Here is a 23,107-nt window from a genome sequence, read left to right as displayed (position 1 = left end):
TGAGGGTGCTATCATTGAGTTGGTTGCTGCTTTTGGTTTTCCAAGTGGGCAAAATGCCATTCACATATCTTGGCTTACCTGTTGGCACTACAAGGCCTAAAATGGTGGATTTTATGCCACTTGTGGATTGTATGGAAAGAAGGATGACAGCTAGCTCCTCCTTTCTTAATCAAGGGGAGAGACTCCAGTTTCTGAATTCTGCATTGTCCTCCATGCCAATTTTTTATCTTGGTAGTTTGCTGGCACCTGCTGGAATTATAAAGCAACTGGAGAGAATTCAGAGGCAGTGTTTATGGAGAAAGCATAGGGATGAGCCAGCTCCATCATCGGCTCCTTGGGAACTCATTTGTAGGCCTAAGAACAAAGGTGGTTTGGGAATTTTGAACCTGGGGGTGCAGAACATGGCACTTTTGCTCAAGCATTTACATAACTTCTTAAATAGGAGGGATTTGCCTTGGGTCTCTCTTATTTGGGACACATATTATTATTGCTCAGTGCCTCAAGGTACTGACAGTTGTGGTTCTTTTTGGTGGAAGGATATTTGCAAGTTGATGGATCATTATAGAAACACAACCTGGGTTCAAGTTAATTGTGGGAGCACTGCTCTGTTCTGGTCTGACAAGTGGAAGATTGGCGAATCAGTTGAACCCTTGCAGATTAGGTTCCCTAGGCTTTTATCCTATGTGAAAGATCCCTGGATCACTGTTTATGAAGCCTTTCAATCTCTGGATATGGTTAACATGTTTCACTTGCCTTTATCTGCACAAGCATATCAGGAATTTTTGGCAGTTCAAAATCTTATGGTTTCTTGTAGTAGAGACTTGGAGGCCAAGGATTCTTGGTTCTGGCAGGGGGCATGTAATGCTTTTAAGCCCAAGTGGTTCTACTCTCTTATGCATTCAAACATGTCATTTAACCCTCTCCTTCTGTGGATCTGGAGATCATCCTGCACAATGAAAATAAAGGTGTTTGCTTGGATGTTAATCATGGACAGGCTAAATACAAAAGACATGGTGGAGAGAAGGCATTGGCATATGGGTGATGGAGTTTTTTGTCTCCCTTGCAGCTTAAGGAATAGAGAGACCAGGAATCATCTGTTCTTTGAATGCAACTTTAGTGTCAGAATATGGAATTACTTGCAAATCACATGGTCACCTGGGAATGACATGTCTGATATTGTTTTGCAAGCTAAGCAGGACTTTGCAAAACCTTTTTTCACTGAAGTTGTGTTTATTGCTTGCTGGAACATATGGATAATCAGGAATGCAAAGGTGTTTAGGCATGAGAGGCAGAGTTTCAACAAGTGGAGGAGTGCTTTTATCCATGATATTATGCTAATGCAGCACAGAGTTAAGGCTAGGTACAAGGAAGAGCTTCTTAAGTGGATTTCCTTTCTTCCTCCTTGAGGTTCTGTATCTCTAGAGCTTTAGTTTTTAGTTTTTTCTTATACTGATTACCCCTTGTAATCCTTGTATATTGTATGCTACTTTTTTCTGAAATAAAGTTTTGAATGTTGTGGGGGGTTTTCCCTACAGTCACCAGTCAAAAAAAATTGTTGAAGAAGAAAGGTGGGATGCCAACCGGGGCATCCCCAAGCTTAGATGCTTGAGACTTCTTGAAATATTATCTTGGGGTGCCTTGGGCATCCCCAAGCTTGAAATTTTGTGTCTCCTTAATTCCTCTCATATCATGGTTTCCTAAATCTCGAAAGCTTCATCCACACAAAACTCAACAAGAACTCGTGAGATAAGTTAGTATAAACCAATGCAAAAACCTTATCATTCTCTACTGTAGCAAATCACAAAAATTATTATTCAACATTGCATACTAAATGTCTCTGCATATTTAATACTCCTATCCTCAAATAGAATCATTAAACAAGCAAACATATGCAAACATAACAGCAATCTGCCAAAACAGTACAGTCTGTAAAGAATGCAAGATTCATCATACTTCCCTAACTCCAAACATTATGAAATTCTACCACACTGTAGAAAATTTATCAATGCTCAATATGCAAAAAGTTTCAACAATTTATCATAATCTGGCTTTTCTAGGGAATTTTTGCAACAGCGATAAACTTTCTGTTTTGAAACAGCAACATGCATACTTGCAAAATAAGCATGGTAAAGGCTATCCTTGACATTTTTATTGAAAATAGAGATGCAAAAGATTATTCTAAATAACAGCAAGCAAAAGAAAAAGGAAATGACGCTCCAAGCAAAACACATGTCATGTGGTGAATAAAAATATAGCTCCAAGTAAAGTTATCGATGAACGAAGACGAAAGAGGGGATGCCATCCGGGGCATCCCCAAGCTTAGGCTCTTGATTATCCTTGAATATTACCTTGGGGTGCCTTCGGCATCCCCAAGCTTAGGCTCTTGCCACTCCTTATTCCATAGTCCATCGAGACTTCACCCAAAACTTGAAAACTTCACAACACAAAACTCAATAGAAAACTCGTAAGCTCCGTTAGTATAAGAAAATAAATCACCACTTAGGTACTGTTGTGAACTCATTCTAAATTCAAATTGGTGTAATATCTACTGTATTCCAACTTCTCTATGGTTCATACCCTCCGATACTACTCATAGATTCATCAAAATAAGCAAACAACACATAGAAAACAGAATCTGTTAAAAACATAACAGTCTGTAGTAATCTGTATCAAACGTATACTTATGGAACTCCAAAAATCCTACCAAATTAGGAAAACCTCAGAAATTTGTGTACCAATCCAGAGCAAAAAGAATCAGATCCAAAGCACGTTTCTGTGAATTATGAAAACTAATTTACTGGGCGCAAAAGTTTCTGATTTTCAGCAGGAGCAACACAACTATCACCGTAAGCTATCCTAAAGGTTTTACTTGGCACTTTATTGAAACAAAAGCTATAAAACATGATTACTACAGTAGCATAATCATGTGAACACACAAAAACAGTAAAGGTAAATATTGGGTTGTCTCCCAACAAGCGCTTTTCTTTATTGCCTTTTAGCTAGGCATGATGATTTCAATGATGCTCTCATAAAAGATAAGAATTGAAACATAATGGGAGCATCATGAAGCATATGACTAGCACATTTAAGTCTAACCCACTTCCTATGCATAGGGATTTTGTGAGCAAACAACTTATGGGAACAATAATCAACTAGCATAGGAAGGCAAAACAAGCATAACTTCAAAACTTTAAGCACATAGAGAGGAAACTTGATATTATTGCAATTCTTACAAGCATATATTCCTCCCTCATAATAATTTTCAGTAGCATCATGAATGAATTCAACAATATAACCATCACCTATGGCATTCTTTTCATGATCTACTTGCATAGAATTTTTATTACTCTCCACATAAGCAAAATTCTTCTCAATCGGAATAGTGGGAGTATCATAAGAGACTCGAATACTATAAATGGTTTCCACGTTAAAAGAGTAATGCAGAAAAAGGGTAATCATGATAAGTTTTATAAATATAATCATCACTACTCTTTATAGCATAGGTGTCATCACAATAATCATCATAAATAGGAGACATGCTATCATCATAATAAATTTGCTCATCAAAACTTGGGAGGCTAAAAATATCATCTTCATTTAACATAGCATCCCCAAGCTTGGGACAAACATTAATTGCAGCAAATATATTCTCAAGCATGTCATTCTCATCACACATAGCATCCCCAAGCTTGGGCCTTTTCATATCATAAGCATAATCACTCTCATCATTAATAGTATGGATAGCACCAATATTATAGCAATTATCATCATCACAATGAGTAGTAGGAGCAACATCATTTGGGAGGGATACCTTTTTACCTTTGCTTCTCCGTCTTTTCTTTTTCTTCTTCACATCATGTGTGGGTTTAACCCTGTCTTTCGAGCTCCTTATTAATGAGATGGGTTGAATAGAAAGCTCCTCCTCGTTACCTGATTCATCATAAGAAATAATAGGAGGATATTGGGAAGTCTCTTCCCTTTCGTTAGTATTCTCTTCATCTTCTATTTGTTTTCTTTTCTTTATGTAATTGGCAATATAAGGATTTTCAATGCAATTCACCGCACAATACATAAAAATTTCTTCTAGATCAAACTCAAGAACTCTCTCAAGGGAAAATTCTGGAATAATCTTAGCTATACATTTCATTTCTTCATAACCCAAAAGCAAACTAAGTTCATTATGATGCGCAAGGGAAATCAAGTCATCACAATTTTTGGACACGATACGATCATGAAACAATTTGCATTGGATATTTAAATGACCACGTTCATTGCAAAGTTCACAAGGATGGCTAAGAAAATTTAAATTTTCAGCGCAAACACCTAGGCTTTCTTGCAACTATTTGGTACTAAATAAAACATATCTCTCATATAAATAGAACAACCATTATTCTCGGATTTAAATGAGTAGCCATCTCGCATCAAACGAGATCCAGATACAATGTTCATGCTCAAAGCTGGTACTAAATAACAATTATTGAGGTTTAAAACTAATCCCGAAGGTAGATGTAGAGGTAGCGTGCCGACGGTGATCACATCGACCTTGGAACCATTCCTGACGCGCATCGTCACCTCGTCCTTCGCTAGTCTCCGCTTATTCCGCAGCTCCTATTTTGAGTTACAAATGTGAGCAACCGCACCGGTGTCAAATACCCAGAGCTACTACGAGCGCTGGTAAGGTACACATCAATAACATGTATATCATATATACCTTTGACGCTGCCGGCCTTCTTATCCGCTGAGTACTTGGTGCAGTTTCGCTTCCAGTGACCATTTCCCTTGCAATAAAAGCACTCAGTCTCAGGCTTGGGTCCATTCTTTGGCTTCTTCCCGGCATCTGACTTACCAGGCGCAGCAACTTCCTTGCCGTCCTTCTTGAAGTTCTTCTTACTCCTGCCTTTCTTGAAACTAGTGGCCTTATTCACCATCAACACTTGATGTTCCTTTTTGATCTCCACCTCCGCTGATTTCAGCATCGAATATAACTCAGGAATGGTCTTCTCCATCCCTTGCATATTGAAGTTCATCACAAAGCACTTGTAGCTAGGTGGAAGCGACTAGAGGATTCTGACAATGACCGAGTCATCTGGAAGATTAACTCCCAGCTGAGACAAGCGGTTGTGCAACCCAGACATTTTGAGTATGTGCTCGCTGACAGAACTATTTTCCTCCATCTTACAACTGAAGAACTTGTCGGAGACTTCATATCTCTCGACCCGGGCATGAGCTTGGAAAACCATTCTCAGCTCTTGGAACATTGATGTCTACTACGCAACCTTCTCCTTGTAGACGTTGTTGGGCCTCCTCCAAGTGCAGAGGTTTGTAGGACAGTAGCAAATTTCCCTCAAGTGGATGACCTAAGGTTTATCAATCTGTGGGAGGTGTAGGATGAAGATGGTCTCTCTCAAGCAACCCCGCAACCAAATAACAAAGAGTCTCTTGTGTCCCCAACACACCCAATACAATGGTAAATTGTATAGGTGCACTAGTTCGGCGAAGAGATGGTGATACAATTGCAATATGGATGGTAGATATAGGTTTTTGTAATCTGAAAATATAAAAACAGCAAGGTAACTAGTGATAAAAGTGAGCGTAAACGATATTGCAATGCTAGGAAACAAGGCCTAAGGTTCATACTTTCACTAGTGCAAGTTCTCTCAACAATAATAACATAATTGGATCATATAACTATCCCTCAACATGCAACAAAGATTCACTCCAAAGTCACTAATAGCGGAGAACAAACGAAGAGATTATTGTAGGGTAAAGTTATTCTTTCTGATCGATCTATTCAAGAGTCCGTAGTAACATAACACGAAGCTATTCTTTCCGTTCGATCTATCATAGAGTTCGTACTAGAATAACAGCTTAAGACACAAATCAACCAAAACCCTAATGTCACCTAGATACTCCAATGTCACCTCAAGTATCCGTGGGCATGATTATACGATATGCATCACACAATCTCAGATTCATCTATTCAACCAACACAAAGTACTTCAAAGAGTGCCCCAAAGTTTCTACCGGAGAGTCAAGACGAAAACGTGTGCCAACCCCTATGCATAAGTTCATTGAACCCGCAAGTTGATCACCAAAACATACATCAAGTAGATCACGTGAATATCCCATTGTCACCATAGATAAGCACGGCAAGACATACATCAAGTGTTCTCAAATCCTTAAAGACTCGATCCGATAAGATAACTTCAAAGGGAAAACTCAATCCATTACAAGAGAGTAGAGGGGGAGAAACATCATAAGATCCAACTATAATAGCAAAGCTCGCGGTACATCAAGATCGTCCAAATCAAGAACACGAGAGAGAGAGAGATCAAACACATAGCTACTGGTACATACCCTCAGCCCCGAGGGTGAACTACTCCCTCCTCGTCATGGAGATCGCCGGGATGATGAAGATGGCCACCGGAGAGGGATTCCCCCCCTCTGGCAGGGCGCCGGAACGGGTCTAGATTGGTTTGCGGTGGCTCTGGAGGTTTGCGGCGGCAGAACTCCCGATCTATTCTGCTCCCCGATGTTTTAGGGTATATGGACATATATAGGCGAAAGAAGTCGGTCAGGGGAGCCACGAGGGTGGGGGGCGCACCCAGGGGGGTAGGGCGCGCCTCCCTGCCTCGTGGCTTCCTCGAAGCTTCCCTGACGTCTACTCCAAGTCTCCTGGATTGCTTCCGTTCCGAAAATAACTCTTCCGAAGGTTTCATTCCGTTTGGACTCCGTTTGATATTCCTTTTCTTCGAAACACTAAAATAGGCAAGAAAACAGCAATTTGGGCTGGGCCTCCGGTTAATAGGTTAGTCCCAGAAATAATATAAAAGTGTTTAGCAAAGCCCATAAACTTCCAAAACAGATAATATAATAGCATGAATACTTCATAAATTATAGATACGTTGGAGACGTATCAAACATCGCATGTGCTCTTTGTTGCTCAAAACGCTTTTGGAGCCCCGGTTCTAAGCTGTAAAGCATGCCACACTAAACCAGTGAGTAATCATCACTACGCGACTGGCAGGCGTTCATAACGTCTTGATTTGCTAGGAAAATGGGTGCATCACCTAGCAGTGCTTCAAGGACATATGCTTTCTTGGAAGCTATGAGGATGATCCTCAAGTTACGGACCCAGTCCGTATAGTTGCTTCCACCGTCTTTCAGCTTGGTTTTCTCTAGGAACGCTTGAAGTTGAGGGCAACATTAGCGTGTGCCATTGGGTCTACAAGATAGATTGTAAAGACAATTTTAGACTAAGTTCATGATAATTAAGTTCATCTAATCAAATTATTTAATGAACTCCCACTCAGATAGACATCCCTCTGGTCATCTAAACGATACATGATCCAAATCGACTATGCTGTGTCCGATCATCACGTGAGACGGACTAGTCATCAATGGTGAACATCTCCATGTTGATCGCATCTACTATACGACTCATGTTCGACCTTTCGGTCTCCCGTGTTCCGAGGCCATGTCTGTACATGCTAGGCTCGTCAAGTCTACCTAAGTGTTTCACATGTGTATATTTGGCTTACACCCGTTGTATGCGAACGTTAGAATCTATCACACCCGATCATCACGTGGTGCTTCGTAACAACGAACCTTCGCAGCGGTGCACACTTAGATGGAACACATTTCTTGAAATTTTAGTGAGGGATCATTTTATTTATGCTACTGCCGTTCTAAGCAGATAAGGTGTAAACATGATAAACATCACATGCAAATCATAAAGTGACATGATATGGCCAATATCATCTTTCGCCTTTGATCTCCATCTTCGAGGCGCGGCATGATCACCATCGTCACCAGCATGACACCATGATCTCCATCATCGTGTCTTCATGAAGTTGTCTCGCCAACTATTACTTCTACTACTATGGCTAACGGTTAGCAATAAAGTAAAGTAATTACATGGCGTTTATATTGACTCGCATGTCATACACTAAATTAAGAGAAATATATTAGTGTGTATCACCTAATTAGGGCTGTTGCTCCCGTTTGAGCTACCGACCTGACCAGGTTGACTACCAGGCTCAGGCTGGATGTTCGGGTCATGACGTGGGCAACGCGACACCTCTGGTCCTGGAATCGGTCGTGGGTCTTGGTCTGGCCGCGGTCCAAGGCCGAAATCACTGTTCTGGCCTTGTCAACGTTATATCGTCACAAACTGAACTCGACGTGAAAGTATTTCGCGATTTGACCCTTTTAGAAACGCCATAGCCGGCGGCGTTTCCACCCAACACCGAAACGCCGAGCCAGCTAGCGTTCCTGGCCAACACGGAAACGCCGTGGTAGCTAGTGTTTCTGCCCTGGCCCACAGTCAGTTCGAACAATGCTAAATATACCACATTGCAAACAAAACCCCTAACCCTAACCCTAAATCTTAACATTAGCCATAACCCTAACCCTAAATCTTAACATTAGCCATAACCCAAACAATAAGGTATGCTCAACAACATCACAATGCAACACTATTGGAACAACAATACTCAAAACATCACATTATAGATTCATGTTCAAAACTAGGGTTAGGAACAACAAGAACAAATCAATCCAAATGGACAAATCCAACCAATAAAAATTTGTGAGATGAAGGAGGTTACCTCAACGAACGGAAATGACACCGGATCCACGGACCAACCCAATCGATTTGCAAGGATTTGAGAGGGGCTAAGTGAGGGACACAAAGGGGAAAAAGGGCAAGAGCTCGGGATAGGCCAATGGGGAGAAGAGAGTGAAAGGTGAGTGGTGGGTGAAAGCCCCACGACCACCTAAAATATCTGCACCAGAAACGCCAAGGACAGTGGCGTTTCTAGAAACGCTAGCTTGCTAGGCGTTTCCACCACGCCACGTCAGCAAACAACGCGTCCTCGGCCTGGCAGTGGGCCAGGTCAGAAACGCTAGCTGCCTCGGCGTTTCGTAGTTGACCAGAAACGCCGCGGGCCCTGGCGTTTCTAAAAGGATCAAATCGTGAAATACTTTCACGCCGGGTTCAGTTTGTGAGAATAAACTCTGACAAGGTCAGAACAGTGATTTCGGCCGCGGTCCAGCTGGATTCGTGTGCGGGTATGCCCATCAGGGTCCACGTCCTAAATTTTGCACTGATGCTCGCATTTTCTGGATTATTTCAGTCTTTCGGGCGATGTTCAGTGGGAGGAGACGCTCTCATTAATTACAGGATGTTTATGTTGACTTCATCAATCTCAAGATATTGTGATAGCTCAGCATTTCAGAGGTGCTCATTAAGATATGATGTGCGTGTGTTCATAAAGACGAGTGTATGCAAGAATCTGCGATTGTATTGTGTTGAAAAATGAGTGTAGAAGCCAACCTCCCTGCATTGGAATAAAACACAACACGTGAGCAACTTGACTCAATCAAATCAAGGAAGCATCATAATCCTTTTTGGGGGGCCAGCAGCTCTATTGGGAGGCCCACTAGTCACAGACTGGGTATACAGCACGTTAGGTACAGATAAGTGCTTGCTGCGGAATCTTTTGTCACGTGAGTAGGAGAATCAAACGTTGCACGCTGCCGTGGTAATGATGGAACACACCGGATTTCACTCAGTAGGAATGCATATCCCTATGGAGGATGGACGGACGGGATTCGAGTCGATCGCTTATAACACAAGACTAGGAACTAGAGTCGTGGCCGCTATTTTTTACTGATGCACTTGTCGGACGGCCCGGCCGAGAGCGAGCTGAGCTGAGCCGAGCAGAGGAGATCCGATCTGATCCACCACATTCCCTTCTTGTTCACTTGTCGGCCGGCCCTTCTGATCCACCACATTTTGTTAGAGCCATTCTGCTGTTCAGCGAGCACAGCCAACGGAGGTAATGGCGGCGGGGGCGGTGGCTGCTCCGTTGCTGGCGAAGGGGAGGAGGGTGTGCAAGGAGGGGTGCCCCGGGTGCAGGCTGGACCAGATCAACAAGACCAACACCGGCGTCCCCTACCTCAACTTCTTCTACGTCTGGGTCGTCTGCCTCTGCGCCGGTGAGTGTTTGGTTTCGTTTTTCATTTTCTTTGAAAATTGAAATGATCATATGCTATTCCATTAAGATGATCTGCTGGTTAAATCACCAGCTACAGCTCATTAGTTGCCTCTTCTTCTTCCTCCTCCCTTTTTTAGATGGAATCAGTCGTCTTCTTCCTCCTTGATGGGGCACGAACCTCGCACACAAAACCTGCATGTTACGGTCGGCAAGCATGGGAGTTTCACAAGACTAGATAGATAGAATAAATAACCATGGCATTGCCTAACAGACAAAGAAATCAATATAATATATGACACCCCCCCCCCCCCCCCCCCCTCCAGTCCATCGGCTAGGTGATATTTAGCTCCATGCGAAGGACGTGCCTTTTCACGCCAGCCTTTTGAAGGGTGTGTGCGCATGTGTGTATATGAGCATCTGTCTCTATACTGAGTTTTAAGAAATGATCCATCGGCTGGGCGATGGAAAATGGAAATAGCATGACAGAAGTGTCAGTTGTTTGTCTAGTTGTACATGTTTCTCACGTGGTATACCATGTACTCCAGTGGCTCCGGTCTGTCTCGATCGGCTCCTGTTTAAGGGTATGCACGCTCTAGGTCATATTTTGCACGTTGTTTGGTCGCCTGCAGTTATCCCAGTTCGCATCCTTCCCGTAGTGTAAATTGCACTAGGTCGAGCCTGCATCTAGGAAAACGGTCGATCTAAGCGTTCTTGGCGGACCTGGCTGGGAGCTTTAAGTTTCGTGTGGGCCAGTTTCTATGTGCAAGTCAGGCAATCAAATTAACAGCTCAGTACTTTAACCCGCTAGAGCCTGGTTAGGCTTGGTGCAGCCAACCAAACACGTCACAATTCAATTTCAAGCATACGCGAGCACATCTAGGAGCGAGGTAGGTAGGTCGTATCATATCATATGGCATGGACTACACTACACGGTGGCGACGAGTAGATCGGGTGGGTGCCTACTCTACTCGTACGAACGTGGGCGCCGGCCAGGCCATGCATGATGCATCCTCCCTGATACTAGTGGTATTATCCGGACGATGTAGAAAATATAAAAGTACATTTCCTGATGAACGTAATACTACTGAATATTGTACTATGGATGTTGATATATTTTTCTTTAAACTTGGTCAAGTATAGACGTATTTGGCTTTCAGAAAACAAAATATCTGCTACATTGTGGAATTGAGGGACAGAGGGAGTATGTCCTAACATCCAGATTGTCTAGTGTACGTCTATATATGCCATTCAGGATGATAACTAGCGGCACTCGATCCAGTCGATTTCAATCAATATATACTCCCATGACCATTCCGGACTTCGCAACATCTTGACATGCATGGCCCCAAACATGTATGCGTCTTTCTGCATTTATTCATTAGCCATGCGATTTGTTTAGGCTGGTCACAATGGGCAGGAACTTAGAAGTAACATCACACACTCCAATGCAACTTTGCTTATGTGGCACATATTTAATGAAGAGAGAGCTGCTTGTGGTAACTAGCTAAGGCCCCTCCCAATGCTCCACCTTGTACAAGTGCTAAGCCTTGCACGTAGGCAAAAAATCTGATGTGGCAAGTTATTTAAGAGGAGAGAGATGAGTGTGGTGACCCCAGGAAGAAACAATGCTAAGCGCGTGAACCTAGGCAAAACATTTAAAGGAAGAAAGCCCACCAATACATGAAGAGCTTTAGTTGCTAAATCATTAAATGAAGCAAGCTTAGCAACCATAAGCTAAGCACCTATGCATTGGGGAGTATAGTTGCTAAGCTATTTAATGTGCTTAGCACCTCATCTAAGCACTCATGCATTGGGAGCAGCCTAAGTAACCGGAACATCACACACTCCAAGAAACAATGAGTCTATGACCTAATAAATACATCGTTGCATGACACTACATACATGTTCCTACCCACTATGAAGGTAGTAACATAGTCTAGAAAAGTGTGTAGGTTACTAGCTTATGTTCTTGCTCATTGTGACCAGCCTTACGAAACTCCAATTTTCTTTTGTCACCTGAATTAATTTGTAAGGAAAATAAAAAGTTTACATATCTTAAGGTTTTTTTAGGTGAACATATCTGTAGGTTGATTTAGATGATTAGATCAGCTATATCTTATAAGATTTAGGGCTTGGTAACTAACACCTTGGTCTGTTATCTTTCCAGCACTACCGATCCAGTCTCTGTTTCCCTACTTATACTTCATGGTATGTAGCGATGTTGCAAAACTTGGGCATCTATATATTCTGACTGTGTGCATGCAAGTTACTGTTTGCTTTTATGAATTATTACAAACTAAATGGTGATTAATTATGTATTCACCTTTGTTATGATGCAATAGATTAGGGACTTGAAAGTCGCAAAGCAAGAAGAAGACATTGGGTTCTATGCTGGTTTTGTCGGTAAGCATTAATTGTTCCCTCAGACCAATTGACAATTTTTGGTGAAAACACGGGAAGAAAAGCCTACAATAAAGTACATTGAGTATACTATAAATGTGTCCACGGTGTTTTTATATCAATACCTAGTTACTGACTGTAAACTATGTGTCTTAAGGGGCTGCGTATTTCCTTGGAAGAACCACTAGTGCTGTGCCATGGGGCATGTTTGCTGACAAATATGGGAGGAAGCCTTGCATTATGATTAGTATCCTCTCAGTGTATGGCAGATTCAGTTACACATGAAAAGTTATTTTGTTCTCTGTTCAATTAAATCAAAGTAAGCCCTATTATACATCTTTCTTTTCAGGATTGTATTTAACACACTCTTCGGCCTTAGCACCACTTACTGGATGGCAATTATTACTAGGGGGCTACTTGGGTTACTCTGTGGTATATTAGGACCAATCAAGGTAATTTGCTAGTCTTAGTGACTAGATGAATTAAGAAGTACTTAGTTGTTTAACACCCATGGGTGTGTTTGCATTCCTTAGGCCTATGCTTCAGAAGTCTGCAGGAAAGAGCACCAAGCTCTAGGAATTTCTCTTGTAAGAACAATTCAACTTTATGTTTAGTGTTTCAGACTCGGTTATTAGCTGATAATTATGTTTACCATTATGTCGCAGGTTACATCTTCGCGATCAATAGCTCTTATTACTGGTCCAGCCATTGGAGGATTTCTTGCACGAGTAAGGATCAGTCAACTTTGATATAGAGTTAAAGAAATACATAACTAACCCTGAAGAACTAAAGTTGTATTTTTAACCAGTTTACCAAACTAAGGGTAAGTAGCTTCCAGGTGCATGGAAAAGATGTTGCATATGGTAGTCCATCAAAGCCATTATTGCAATAACTCATTAAATGCCCATAATTATATTTAACCATGGTGTAGAGCTTGAGAATAATGTATCATCTACCATAATTGATGCAAAAACGCAAGGCTTGACGAATAGCTAGAACTTTTCTATCATGTCATTTCAACGAAAGTTTAGAAATGGTTTATTCCAAGGGAATTTCCATATATTTATATTTTAATCATTAAAAGTGATAAGCATAACTTTTTTTCCGCATGATGAACATATAATGTCCCTTTGGAGAGTGATTAGTGATCTTATATGAATGGCTTTCGCTAACATTGTGTATTCTCTGTCCTCTATCAGCCTGCAAAGAAGTACCCAAATCTTTTCTCTGAGGAATCCATATTTGGAAGGTAAATTATCACTCATACTGTTTCAGTGATATAAATTTTGCATCATTGGGAATGTAAGATAAACCTGTCAAATTACATCTACTTATAGGTTTCCATATTTCCTCCCTTGCCTCGTCATATCAGCTCTAGCGGCAGCAGCGGGTGTTGCATGCATTTGGCTTCCGGTATTGCCCCCCCCCCCCCCCCCCCCAAATCTCCATGTGATTCTTTTATCACCATTGAATTCCTATTCTTGAATAATGTTTTTTAGGAAACTCTGCACATGTACCATGATGAGAAAATGGAAGCTATTGACGCAATGGGTGCACAAGTCACCGATTTGAACATAGAAGATGGGAAAGCTAACCAATTGGGATCCGACAGAATGGCATCTACGAAGAGCCTGCTAAAGAACCGTCAGTTGATGTCAGCAATAACCCTCTACTGTGTCTTCTCTCTTCATGATACAGCTTATCTCGAGGTAATTCAATATTTAGGTATCTAAAATAGATTAAGTAACATAGTATGAAAAGATGCTTGTATTCATCATATCTATCATATAGGGAACAATCAGATTCGGAACCAAACCATTTTTTTTAGTAAGGAACTAAAGCAACTTTTCATGTGTTTTGTAAATTTCATCTTCAGATATTCTCACTCTGGGCTGTGAGCAGTAGAAAATATCGGGGACTAAGTTTGACATCTCAAGATGTTGGCACCGCGCTAGCTATCTCAGGTATGTGGTGTTCCTTCTAATTTCATAATATGATCATTGTGCAAGTTAAACATAGTTAACCCAAAATGAATGAAATCAACCTCTGTTGGAAAACGCAGTGCCGGCACTTAAGCACGCCTAGGCGCTAGGCGATGGCCAAACGCCTCGCCTAGGGCATAAATGGAAGTCTAGACAGGGCAAGCAAGGAATTGTCTACCCAAGCGAGGAATCATGTCATATTGCACTGATATGCCAAACGGGCCATATTCCAATTGCAGTGGCTGGCAGTTAACTTATTTATATGCCTTAAATTAATATCGACACACATATAATACTCACAAATACACCCTGATAGTAAAACTATATTACCGCCTATGCTGCGCCTAGGGCGCTTAAGCACCGCCTAGGCACTAGGCGAATGCCAACCGCCTCGCTTACGCCTGCCGCCTTCTCCAACCTTGATCAACTCATATGTAGTATCGCTTCGTTACCTATTACATGTAACTCTAGTTTTGACTCCCTTTAATCTTGTAGGTTTTGGTGTTTTGGTGTATCAACTTGTGATTTACCCACTCCTTGCCAAGTATGCTGGGTTAATCAAGCCATTCCGTTTTGCAGCGGTATGTGTGAATACCATATAATGTCAAAGTAATTGCTCAATACGATGATTCTATTGCACAATACTGAACGCAAGTTTATTTTTTCAGGTATTATCTATACTTCTGCTTACAACATATCCATTCCTGAGCAACCTATATGGTGTGGAGCTCAAAGTACTCATCAACATAGCTTCACTTCTGAAGAATATGTTTGCGGAAAGTCTCGCATATTCTTTTGTTGCTTTGGTAAAAGTGAACTAATAGAAATTGGGGGTGTTCATCAGGAGTTCAAAAAAAAGCTAGAATTCATTCAATACAAAAAAAGTTACACCTCATTGCTTACATTAGTAATCATCCTATACGAACATTTTTATCATCTTGGTGTATAGGCCGGAAGAGCAATAAAATCTTCCATTTAGAAATATAAATATAATGATGAAGGTTTTTGGGCGGTATAGAGAGATCATGTTTGAGCACTACTTGTGCAGATGAAGTAAAATTAAACGTTTAGTATCCGGAGAAAACAAGCTCCATAGATAGTGATTTTAATAGGCAATTTGAGTATTCTAATGCATCATCTAAAATGGAACAGGCTACGATTACTGTTGCGTGCAACATTCTACAAAACACAGCAGTGGTATGTATCATCTGTCTGGTTCCATTTTCTTTGAGTTATTTTTGCTATGTCCGAACATCTTTCGTGAAAACATGGACAGATACAAGAACAAAGGGGTGTTGCCAATGGTATCTCTGTGACTCTGATGTCAATATTTAAAGCAGTAGCTCCAGCAGCAGGAGGAATTTTGTAAGTACATTGTTTCTTTTGCTTTTTGTGTAGTAATTGCCCTAAGTTTTTGCTTGGCCGCTAGTGTGCTTCATAGTTAGCTAATCTCTTGCCTTTCTGCAGGTTTTCATGGGCTCAAAAGAACATAACTGGATTGTTCTTACCAGGTAAACACATTGGTCGTCCAACCCATGCTAATTGCATTTATATTGATGCTTTGCTTTAACTTGAATGGAACAGGCACACATATTAGAGCATATACTGATTTATTTATCATCCAATATGCAGGTGATCATATCTTGTTCTTCATGCTGAACATGGTGTCAGTAATCGGGCTCTCGCTGACGTTCAAGCCATTTTTCTCTATGACGAGTGTGATGAAATGATGAGCCTGCAGTTATGTACATGTAGCTAGTTAATTAAAATTAGGGGCACTACCACAGAATGCAGCCCTGAGTCAAAAACTGTGTAACTTCATGTATTGTGTCATGGATATTTTTCATATTTGCTTGGTTGTTATCAGATGTGACGTGATATCTTTTTTTTAGTGAGAACTCCTAGGCACAAAATGCTTTGGTTTACGATAACTTGTTTCTGGTAAGAAGATCGAGAATGGCTTTGTTGATTGTTGATCAGAAGAGTTGCATATGGTACCTTGCACTATAGGAAAATCACAAGTTGTCTAGTGTTTTGACGTAGGCCAAGTGTAATTTAGACACGGGGCTGCCCGTGGTTGTCCCTGGCGTGGAAATAAACACGGCTTATACCTACGCCGTGTGCCTTGAGAAGACGCTTGGCTAGTTGAGCGGGCACGTGACGATCTATGGTTGGCCTTCGCAGCGAAGGAAACTAAGCTGGACACTTGGCTTACAGAGGCTCCACATGGACCCTCCCGTTTAGTCTGTTGGCTGTCACAAGCCTTTATGTGCCGAGCACCTGTAGTTTCTACGCGGCGAAGTGGTTGCTGAGTGCACGTGGAAAGGATCATAGTTTACTCCTCAGGAGCGGGTGAGGTACAGTACTAGTGTATAATGTATTTCTTTTACACGCTGTCCATGTATGTCATCATAATAGAACTTATACTCTTTTTGGACCCATGTTTCGATGAATCTCCATACAATTAATGCACGAGACAACACCAAGATCCTATATGTCATTATTGGAAGCTAGAAAACTCATGGTTTAGCCAGTGAGCTTTAATCTCAATGAGGTAGTGAACTTGCTCCCCCGACCCCTCTCCCGCGACCTCTCTCCCCCGAGGCGGCGGCGCCGCGCCGCCCCCGGGAGTCCCCGAGCATACCACCCTCAGCCCTCCCCCTCCATCGCCTCCCACACCGCCGCCGTCGCTGAGGACGCCGCGGGGCGAAGCCCCTGTTGTGAGGCGGCGGCGGTGCAGTCCTCAGCCGGCGGTAACGCGTCGGGGCAGCGGCGTCCATCTCCCTCCTCCTCCAACGGCAGTGCGCAGCGGGTTGGCGGTGGCCAGGACATCTCCGGCGGCCGTTTGGCGGATGAGATTTTGGCTGCGATGAGATCTGATCTGGGCCCGAAGGGCTTAGACCAAGATCCACTGCGGCTGCGCTCATCTCGACAACAGCAAGAGGAGACCCCCCGGGTAATCTTCGCGGCACGAGGACGCCCGGGTCTCTTGGCCCGGGCATGATGGTGGTGGCTGCCTTCTCCACCGAAGGCGGTTGGCCAGGCTAGTAGTGACGGATCTTGGATGCCACTATTAGCACCGGCGGCGAGTTGGGGAGACATAGTCGCCGGTGAAATTCGAGCCGACTCCGGTCATGGCGGGCGATGGCGGCGTCTACGTCGTTACCTTGATGAAGGCATCGTCAAGCAACTATCGTCAACCTGCTCGTGCCGCTCCGGGAGAAATCATAAATCCAAAGATCATCGGATCGGACGATGGCGGCGCTGCGGTGTCGTGTTCCCTATTGGGGGCATCGTTTGTGGAGCGGCGCCGGATGGAAGAGGCGTGAGGTGGTGTGGTGTGCCTTCTCTCGCGTCGACGACTGCGGGTCTCGGCGGCATGGAGCAGCGGGGTCTCGCCGGTGGGCGTGTGAGGATGGACGAGCGCAGGATGGTGGCGTTGTCTGGCGTCTTGGTGGCGTCGACGGCAGTTAGACCGGGCAAGGTAGATGCAGCAATACATCACTGAAGATGGATTGATGGCAGGTGGCTGCGGCGGCCTCATACCCAGCAGGCGTCCTGGTTGAGGAGTGCGCCGGACTGGTGGGTGCCCCATACCCGGCAGGCGTCCTGGTTGGCACCTCAGGTCTTAGATGTTAGGTTTGGCTGCGAGGTCTGTTTGGTATTAGGCCCAGACTATCAGCATCCTACATCAATTGGATAGGAGTAGCGACAGATGTTGCCTAGACGGTGGCTTTAGTCTTACTGTTGTATGACTTTGTAAGGTCTTGTGTGAATAATTAATAAAGTGGCTGCATGCATCGTCCAGATGCAGAAGCCGGGGGTCCTCCTCCTCTAGAAAAAAACAGATAGCATGCCTTGTGTTAATTTTTCCTTTGATGATTTTTTTTATTGAGCCACATATTATTCTTAATTAATTCAACATAAGGCATGCTATCGCTAGGGCCTAGGTGGCTTAACAAACTTTTTGATTGATCCACATAAACATTCTTAATTGAACTGGAAAAACTTTTTGATTGAGCCACATAAACATTCTTAATATGTGGTACTCTACTTCAAATAAATTCTTAACTAAGTCATAAAATTTGATATACTGACTATATGACAGTGTGTAGTTGCTGCTGCTATGGAGACAGAGCAGGGAGTGTTCTCGCTAGGTGATCTAGCTCTCTGCTTCTTCAATGCTCGATCCCACCCCTCCACGGGTGGTGTCTCCTTCTATTGGCACAATGGAAGTCTTCGTGGGGTTTTTCTTTCAGTATTAATTACGAATAATCTTTTTAGACATCATCCTCGTAGTCTTTGTAGGCAGTATATATACTCATGTAGAGCTATACCACCTTAGTTAGGCATTATTCACCTCTACACCATACCTTAGTTAGGCATTATTCACCTCTACACCAGGTGTCTCCTTCTAGGTAGCTACGGCCTACGGGCTGATTCTCTTGTGTCAAATATGGCTTGTTGTTCAGCCGCTGGCCCGGCCACGCTGACTACGACTAGGCCCAGGAAGACCGTCTGTTTATACGGTGGCAATGTTAAATTATGATCCAAATTCTAGTACCGTATTGGATTAGACGTATACATACGGTGTGGGTCTTTGCGTTGGTACCGACGCGTACGAGTACAGCTTGTTTACTTGTCCTACAAGGACTCTCATGTATTGCCCTCATATATACCCCATGTAGTCGCACCTAAAACGGTCTGTCGTCTCGTGCTTGTAATACTCCTCCATCATAGTGATTGTGCCTTCGTGCATCCGTGGTTTTCTCCCGCAAAGGTTTTCACGTAAAAATCCATCTCTCTTTGTCTCGTTTATTTCTTGTTATTATCTAACAAGTGGTATACAGAGTTGAGGTTCGTATACGAGATTTGAGACGAGAGAGTTAGGGTTTCGTCGTGTGCGCCGCCGCACACGAGCCAGCGATCCACCGGATCGACTTCCGCTGCGTCGCCCTACGCAGAATCCGAGATCGACAGGATTTCATACGCAAGCAGTTGTCCAAGGCCGACACAAACTTCCGCCGCGCCGTCGCATCAAATTGTAAGGCACCGGGTTCCTTCGCCGCTGTGTACAAGGATCAAGTCCCGAGACTTCAGATTAGCTGGCCTCTCCCTTCACGTGAAGGATCAAGAAATAGTACAAGGTCAGATCAGCTAGCTACTAGTACTATTCGTCACGTCAAGTTACAGTTCAAGTTTTTTTGGTCTTCGGTGTGCTACGTCCACCCAGCGTATCAGGTGCTATCTGTTTTACTCTTTTTTTCCTTCGCATATTAAATTTTGTCAAGAATTTTTCTACGGGCTTGTACTACTTTGTGTACACAAATTTATCTACTCATGGCTTCCATGAAGTACGATCTTCCGCCACTGGACCGTGACACAAGGTTTACCCCATGGCAAGTCAAGATGCGGGCGTTGTTGGCACAGACCGACTATGTTGAAGCACTGGATAGTTTTGGGAAGAATAGAATTCAGGACTGGACTGATGAGGAGAAAAGAATTGATTGTAAGGCTTTGTCACAAATTCAACTCCATTTGCATAATAATATTTTGCAGGAAGTTTTGAGCGAGAAAACTGCCGCCGCTCTATGGTTAAAGCTAGAAGGGATTTGCATGACTAAAGATCTCACCAGCAAGATGCATCTGAAGCAAAAATTATTCCTGCATAGGTTACCCGAGGGAGGTAATGTTTTGAATCATATTTCAGAATTTAAAGAGATCATATCTGATCTAGCTGCAATGGAGGTTAAGTATGAAGAGGAAGATACTGCTTTAACGTTACTTTGTTCACTGCCAAGTTCTTATACCAATTTTAGAGACACCATATTATACAGTCGTGATACTCTCACACTTAATGAAGTTTATGAAGCTTTGAACTCTAAGGAGAAGATGAAATTAATGATGCCTCATGATGGTTCGAGTTCATCCCAAGTCGAGGGATTATCTGTTCGTGGCAGGACAAAGGAGAAGAACTCTAATAATGGAAACAGAGGCAAAAGTAAGAACGGCCACAGGGGCCGGTCGCAATCCAGAGACAAGAAATATTGCAGGTATTGCAAGAGAGACGGGCATGACATCTCTGAGTGTTTCAAGTTGCAGAATAAAGAAAAGAGAAAAGGTAACAAACAAGGTGAAAATTCTGCTAACGTTGCTCGTGATGATAGTTCCGATGATGCTCTTGTCGTTATTGCTGGATGTGCTGAGGCCAATGATGAGTGGGTACTTGACACTGCATGCACTTTTCATATGTGTCCACATAGAGATTGGTTTAATACTTTTGATTCCACTACGTCCGCTGGTTCCGTTTTGGGTTTTTGATAATTCACCAAGCAAGATTGAAGGCATAGGTTCCGTTCGAATCAAGATGTTTGATGGTACAATCAGAACTTTGACAGATGTTCGGTATATTCCGAAGATGAAGAGAAATCTTATCTCTGTGAGTGCCCTTGATGCAAAGGGGTACAAGTATTCAGGTGGAGATAGTGTTTTGAAAGTCACCAAAGGTTCCCTTATTGTGATGAAAGGTGATTTGAGTTCGACCAATGGTCTTTATTACCTTCGAGGTTCTACCGTTTCAGGTAACGCTACTCCAGCTATTTCAAAGAATTCTGATTGTGATGTTGCTAACCTTTGGCATATGCGTCTTGGACATATGAGTGAACTTGGTTTGGCAGAATTAAATAAGAGAGGTCTTCTTGATGGATATGAACCTGGTAAATTGAAATTTTGTGAGCATTGTATCTTCGGCAAACACAAGAGGGTGAAGTTCAACACTTCGGTTCATACAACTGAAGGTATTCTTGATTATGTTCATTCTGATTTATGGGGACCATCTCGTAGAAAGTCACTAGGTGGTGCTAGTTACATGCTGACTATTATTGATGATTATTCGAGAAAAGTTTGGCCTTATTTCTTGAAGCATAAATATGAAGCATTCTCAGCATTGAAGGAGTGGAAGATTATGATTGAAAGACAAACTGAAAAGAAGGTAAAGATACTTCGCACTGATAACAGTATGGAATTCTGTTCTAAGCAATTTAAGAATTATTGCAAGTCTGAAGGCATTGTCAGACATTACACCGTTCCTTATACTCCTCAACAAAACGGTGTTGCTGAGCGTATGAACATGACCATTATTTCCAGAGCTCGTTGCATGTTGTCCAATGCAGGTTTGCATAGGCGTTTTTGGGCTGAGGCTGCTTCCACTGCTTGTTATCTTATTAACCGTTCACCATCTATTGCTCTTAATAAGAAAACTCCAATTGAGGTATGGTCTGGTTCACCTGCTGATTATTCACAGTTGAGAGTTTTTGGTTGCACTGCTTATGCTCATGTTAATAATGGAAAATTGGAGCCTAGGGCTGTTAAGTGCATCTTTCTTGGTTATAAGTCTGGTGTTAAAGGTTTTAAATTGTGGAATCCTGAAACCCAGAAGGTGGTTATTAGCAGAAATGTTATCTTTAATGAATCTGCTATGTTACATGATGTTTCATCTACTAATGTTCCCGTTGAGAGTGAACAACAGCCTATTGTTCAGGAGCCTACTGTTCAGGTGGAGCATGTTATTGATTCAGGTGATACATCTGGTGATGAAATTGTTGATGCACATGATGAACCCGTCGTTGATGATGAACATGTCACTCCTACTCCAAATCAGCATATTGTTCCACCCAGTTGGAATCTCGCACGTGACAGGTTAGGCGGGGTACTCATAAACCTGACAGGTTAATTGAAGAGTGCAATATTGTTTCTTTTGCTTTATCTGTTGCAGAAGAAATTGAAGGTAATGCTGAGCCTTCTTCATATTCCGAGGCTATTATTTTTGGTGATAGTAATAAGTGGATGACCGCTATGCATGATGAGATGGAATCACTTGAAAAGAATGGCACTTGGGATTTAGTAAAATTACCTAGAGAGAAGAAACCTATTCGTTGCAAGTGGGTTTTCAAGAGGAAAGAAGGTGTTTCTCCTAATGATGAGACAAGATATAAAGCAAGGTTAGTTGCTAAAGGTTACAGTCAGATTCCAGGTATTGACTATAACGAAGTCTTTTCTCCTGTTGTGAAGCGTAGGTCTATTCGCACTTTACTCAGTATTGTTGCCATGCATGATCTTGAGCTTGAACAATTGGATGTTAAAACTGCATTTCTACATGGAGAATTAGAAGAGGATATTTATATGGAACAACCTGAAGGTTTTGTTATTCCTGGAAAAGAAAAGCTTGTCTGTAAGTTAAAGAAATCTCTGTATGGATTGAAGCAATCCCCTAGACAGTGGTACAAGAGATTTGACACCTTTATGCTCTGTCAAGGTTTCAAAAGGTCTAATTATGATAGTTGTGTTTATTTGAAAACTGTCAAAGGTTCAACTATTTGTTTGCTCCTTTATGTTGATGATATGCTAATTGCTGTAAAAAGTATGTCAGAGATTAATGAACTAAAGAAGCAATTGAGTAATGAATTTGAGATGAAGGATTTGGGTGCAGCAAAGAAAATACTTGGCATGGAAATATCCAGAGATAGACCGTCTGGAAAAGTATATCTAAGTCAGAAGGGATATATTGATAAAGTTCTTCGTCGTTTTAATATGCATAATGCCAAGCCAGTAAGTACTAGCTGCACACTTCAAGTTATCATCAGCCTTATGTCCTAAGTCAGATGCAGATATTGAGTACATGTCTAGAGTTTCCTATTCGAGTGCAGTTGGTTCACTTATGTATGC

The 23,107-nt window shown here is 42.4% G+C and overlaps 1 protein-coding gene across 3 annotated transcripts; it reads left to right on the top strand.

The window, feature by feature from the left end:
* The first annotated feature begins 9,673 nt into the window (after positions 1-9,673).
* LOC123126216 (probable peptide/nitrate transporter At3g43790) lies at positions 9,674-16,281 on the top strand. Of its 3 annotated transcripts, none has more exons than XM_044546595.1 (17): positions 9,674-10,002; positions 12,169-12,209; positions 12,344-12,404; positions 12,559-12,661; positions 12,751-12,853; positions 12,935-12,988; positions 13,067-13,129; positions 13,601-13,650; positions 13,739-13,814; positions 13,901-14,110; positions 14,278-14,365; positions 14,879-14,964; positions 15,052-15,117; positions 15,536-15,580; positions 15,660-15,748; positions 15,851-15,894; positions 16,016-16,281. In XM_044546595.1, exons 1-17 carry the CDS (start codon positions 9,846-9,848, stop codon positions 16,111-16,113), a joined length of 1,434 nt encoding a protein of 477 aa, XP_044402530.1. In that variant the 5' UTR covers positions 9,674-9,845; the 3' UTR covers positions 16,114-16,281. The 3 variants fall into 3 exon arrangements, with proteins under 3 accessions (XP_044402530.1, XP_044402529.1, XP_044402528.1); XM_044546594.1 differs by having other exon boundaries at positions 15,052-15,159; XM_044546593.1 differs by having other exon boundaries at positions 15,052-15,189.
* The last annotated feature ends 6,826 nt before the right edge of the window (positions 16,282-23,107 follow it).

This window comes from Triticum aestivum, chromosome 5D (assembly GCF_018294505.1).
Source record: "Triticum aestivum cultivar Chinese Spring chromosome 5D, IWGSC CS RefSeq v2.1, whole genome shotgun sequence".
Taxonomy (NCBI): domain Eukaryota; kingdom Viridiplantae; phylum Streptophyta; class Magnoliopsida; order Poales; family Poaceae; genus Triticum; species Triticum aestivum.
Note: the sequence above shows the minus strand (reverse complement) of the source record. Positions and strands in the feature narration are given on the sequence as shown.

Coding starts and splice junctions, on each gene's coding strand:
- LOC123126216 (XM_044546593.1), top strand. CDS start 9,846: ATGGCGGCGGGGGCGGTGGCTGCTCCGTTGCTGGCGAAGGGGAGGAGG. Junction 13,130..13,600: donor TTGGAGGATTTCTTGCACGA/GTAAGGATCAGT, acceptor GTCCTCTATCAG/CCTGCAAAGAAGTACCCAAA. Junction 13,651..13,738: donor GAGGAATCCATATTTGGAAG/GTAAATTATCAC, acceptor ATCTACTTATAG/GTTTCCATATTTCCTCCCTT.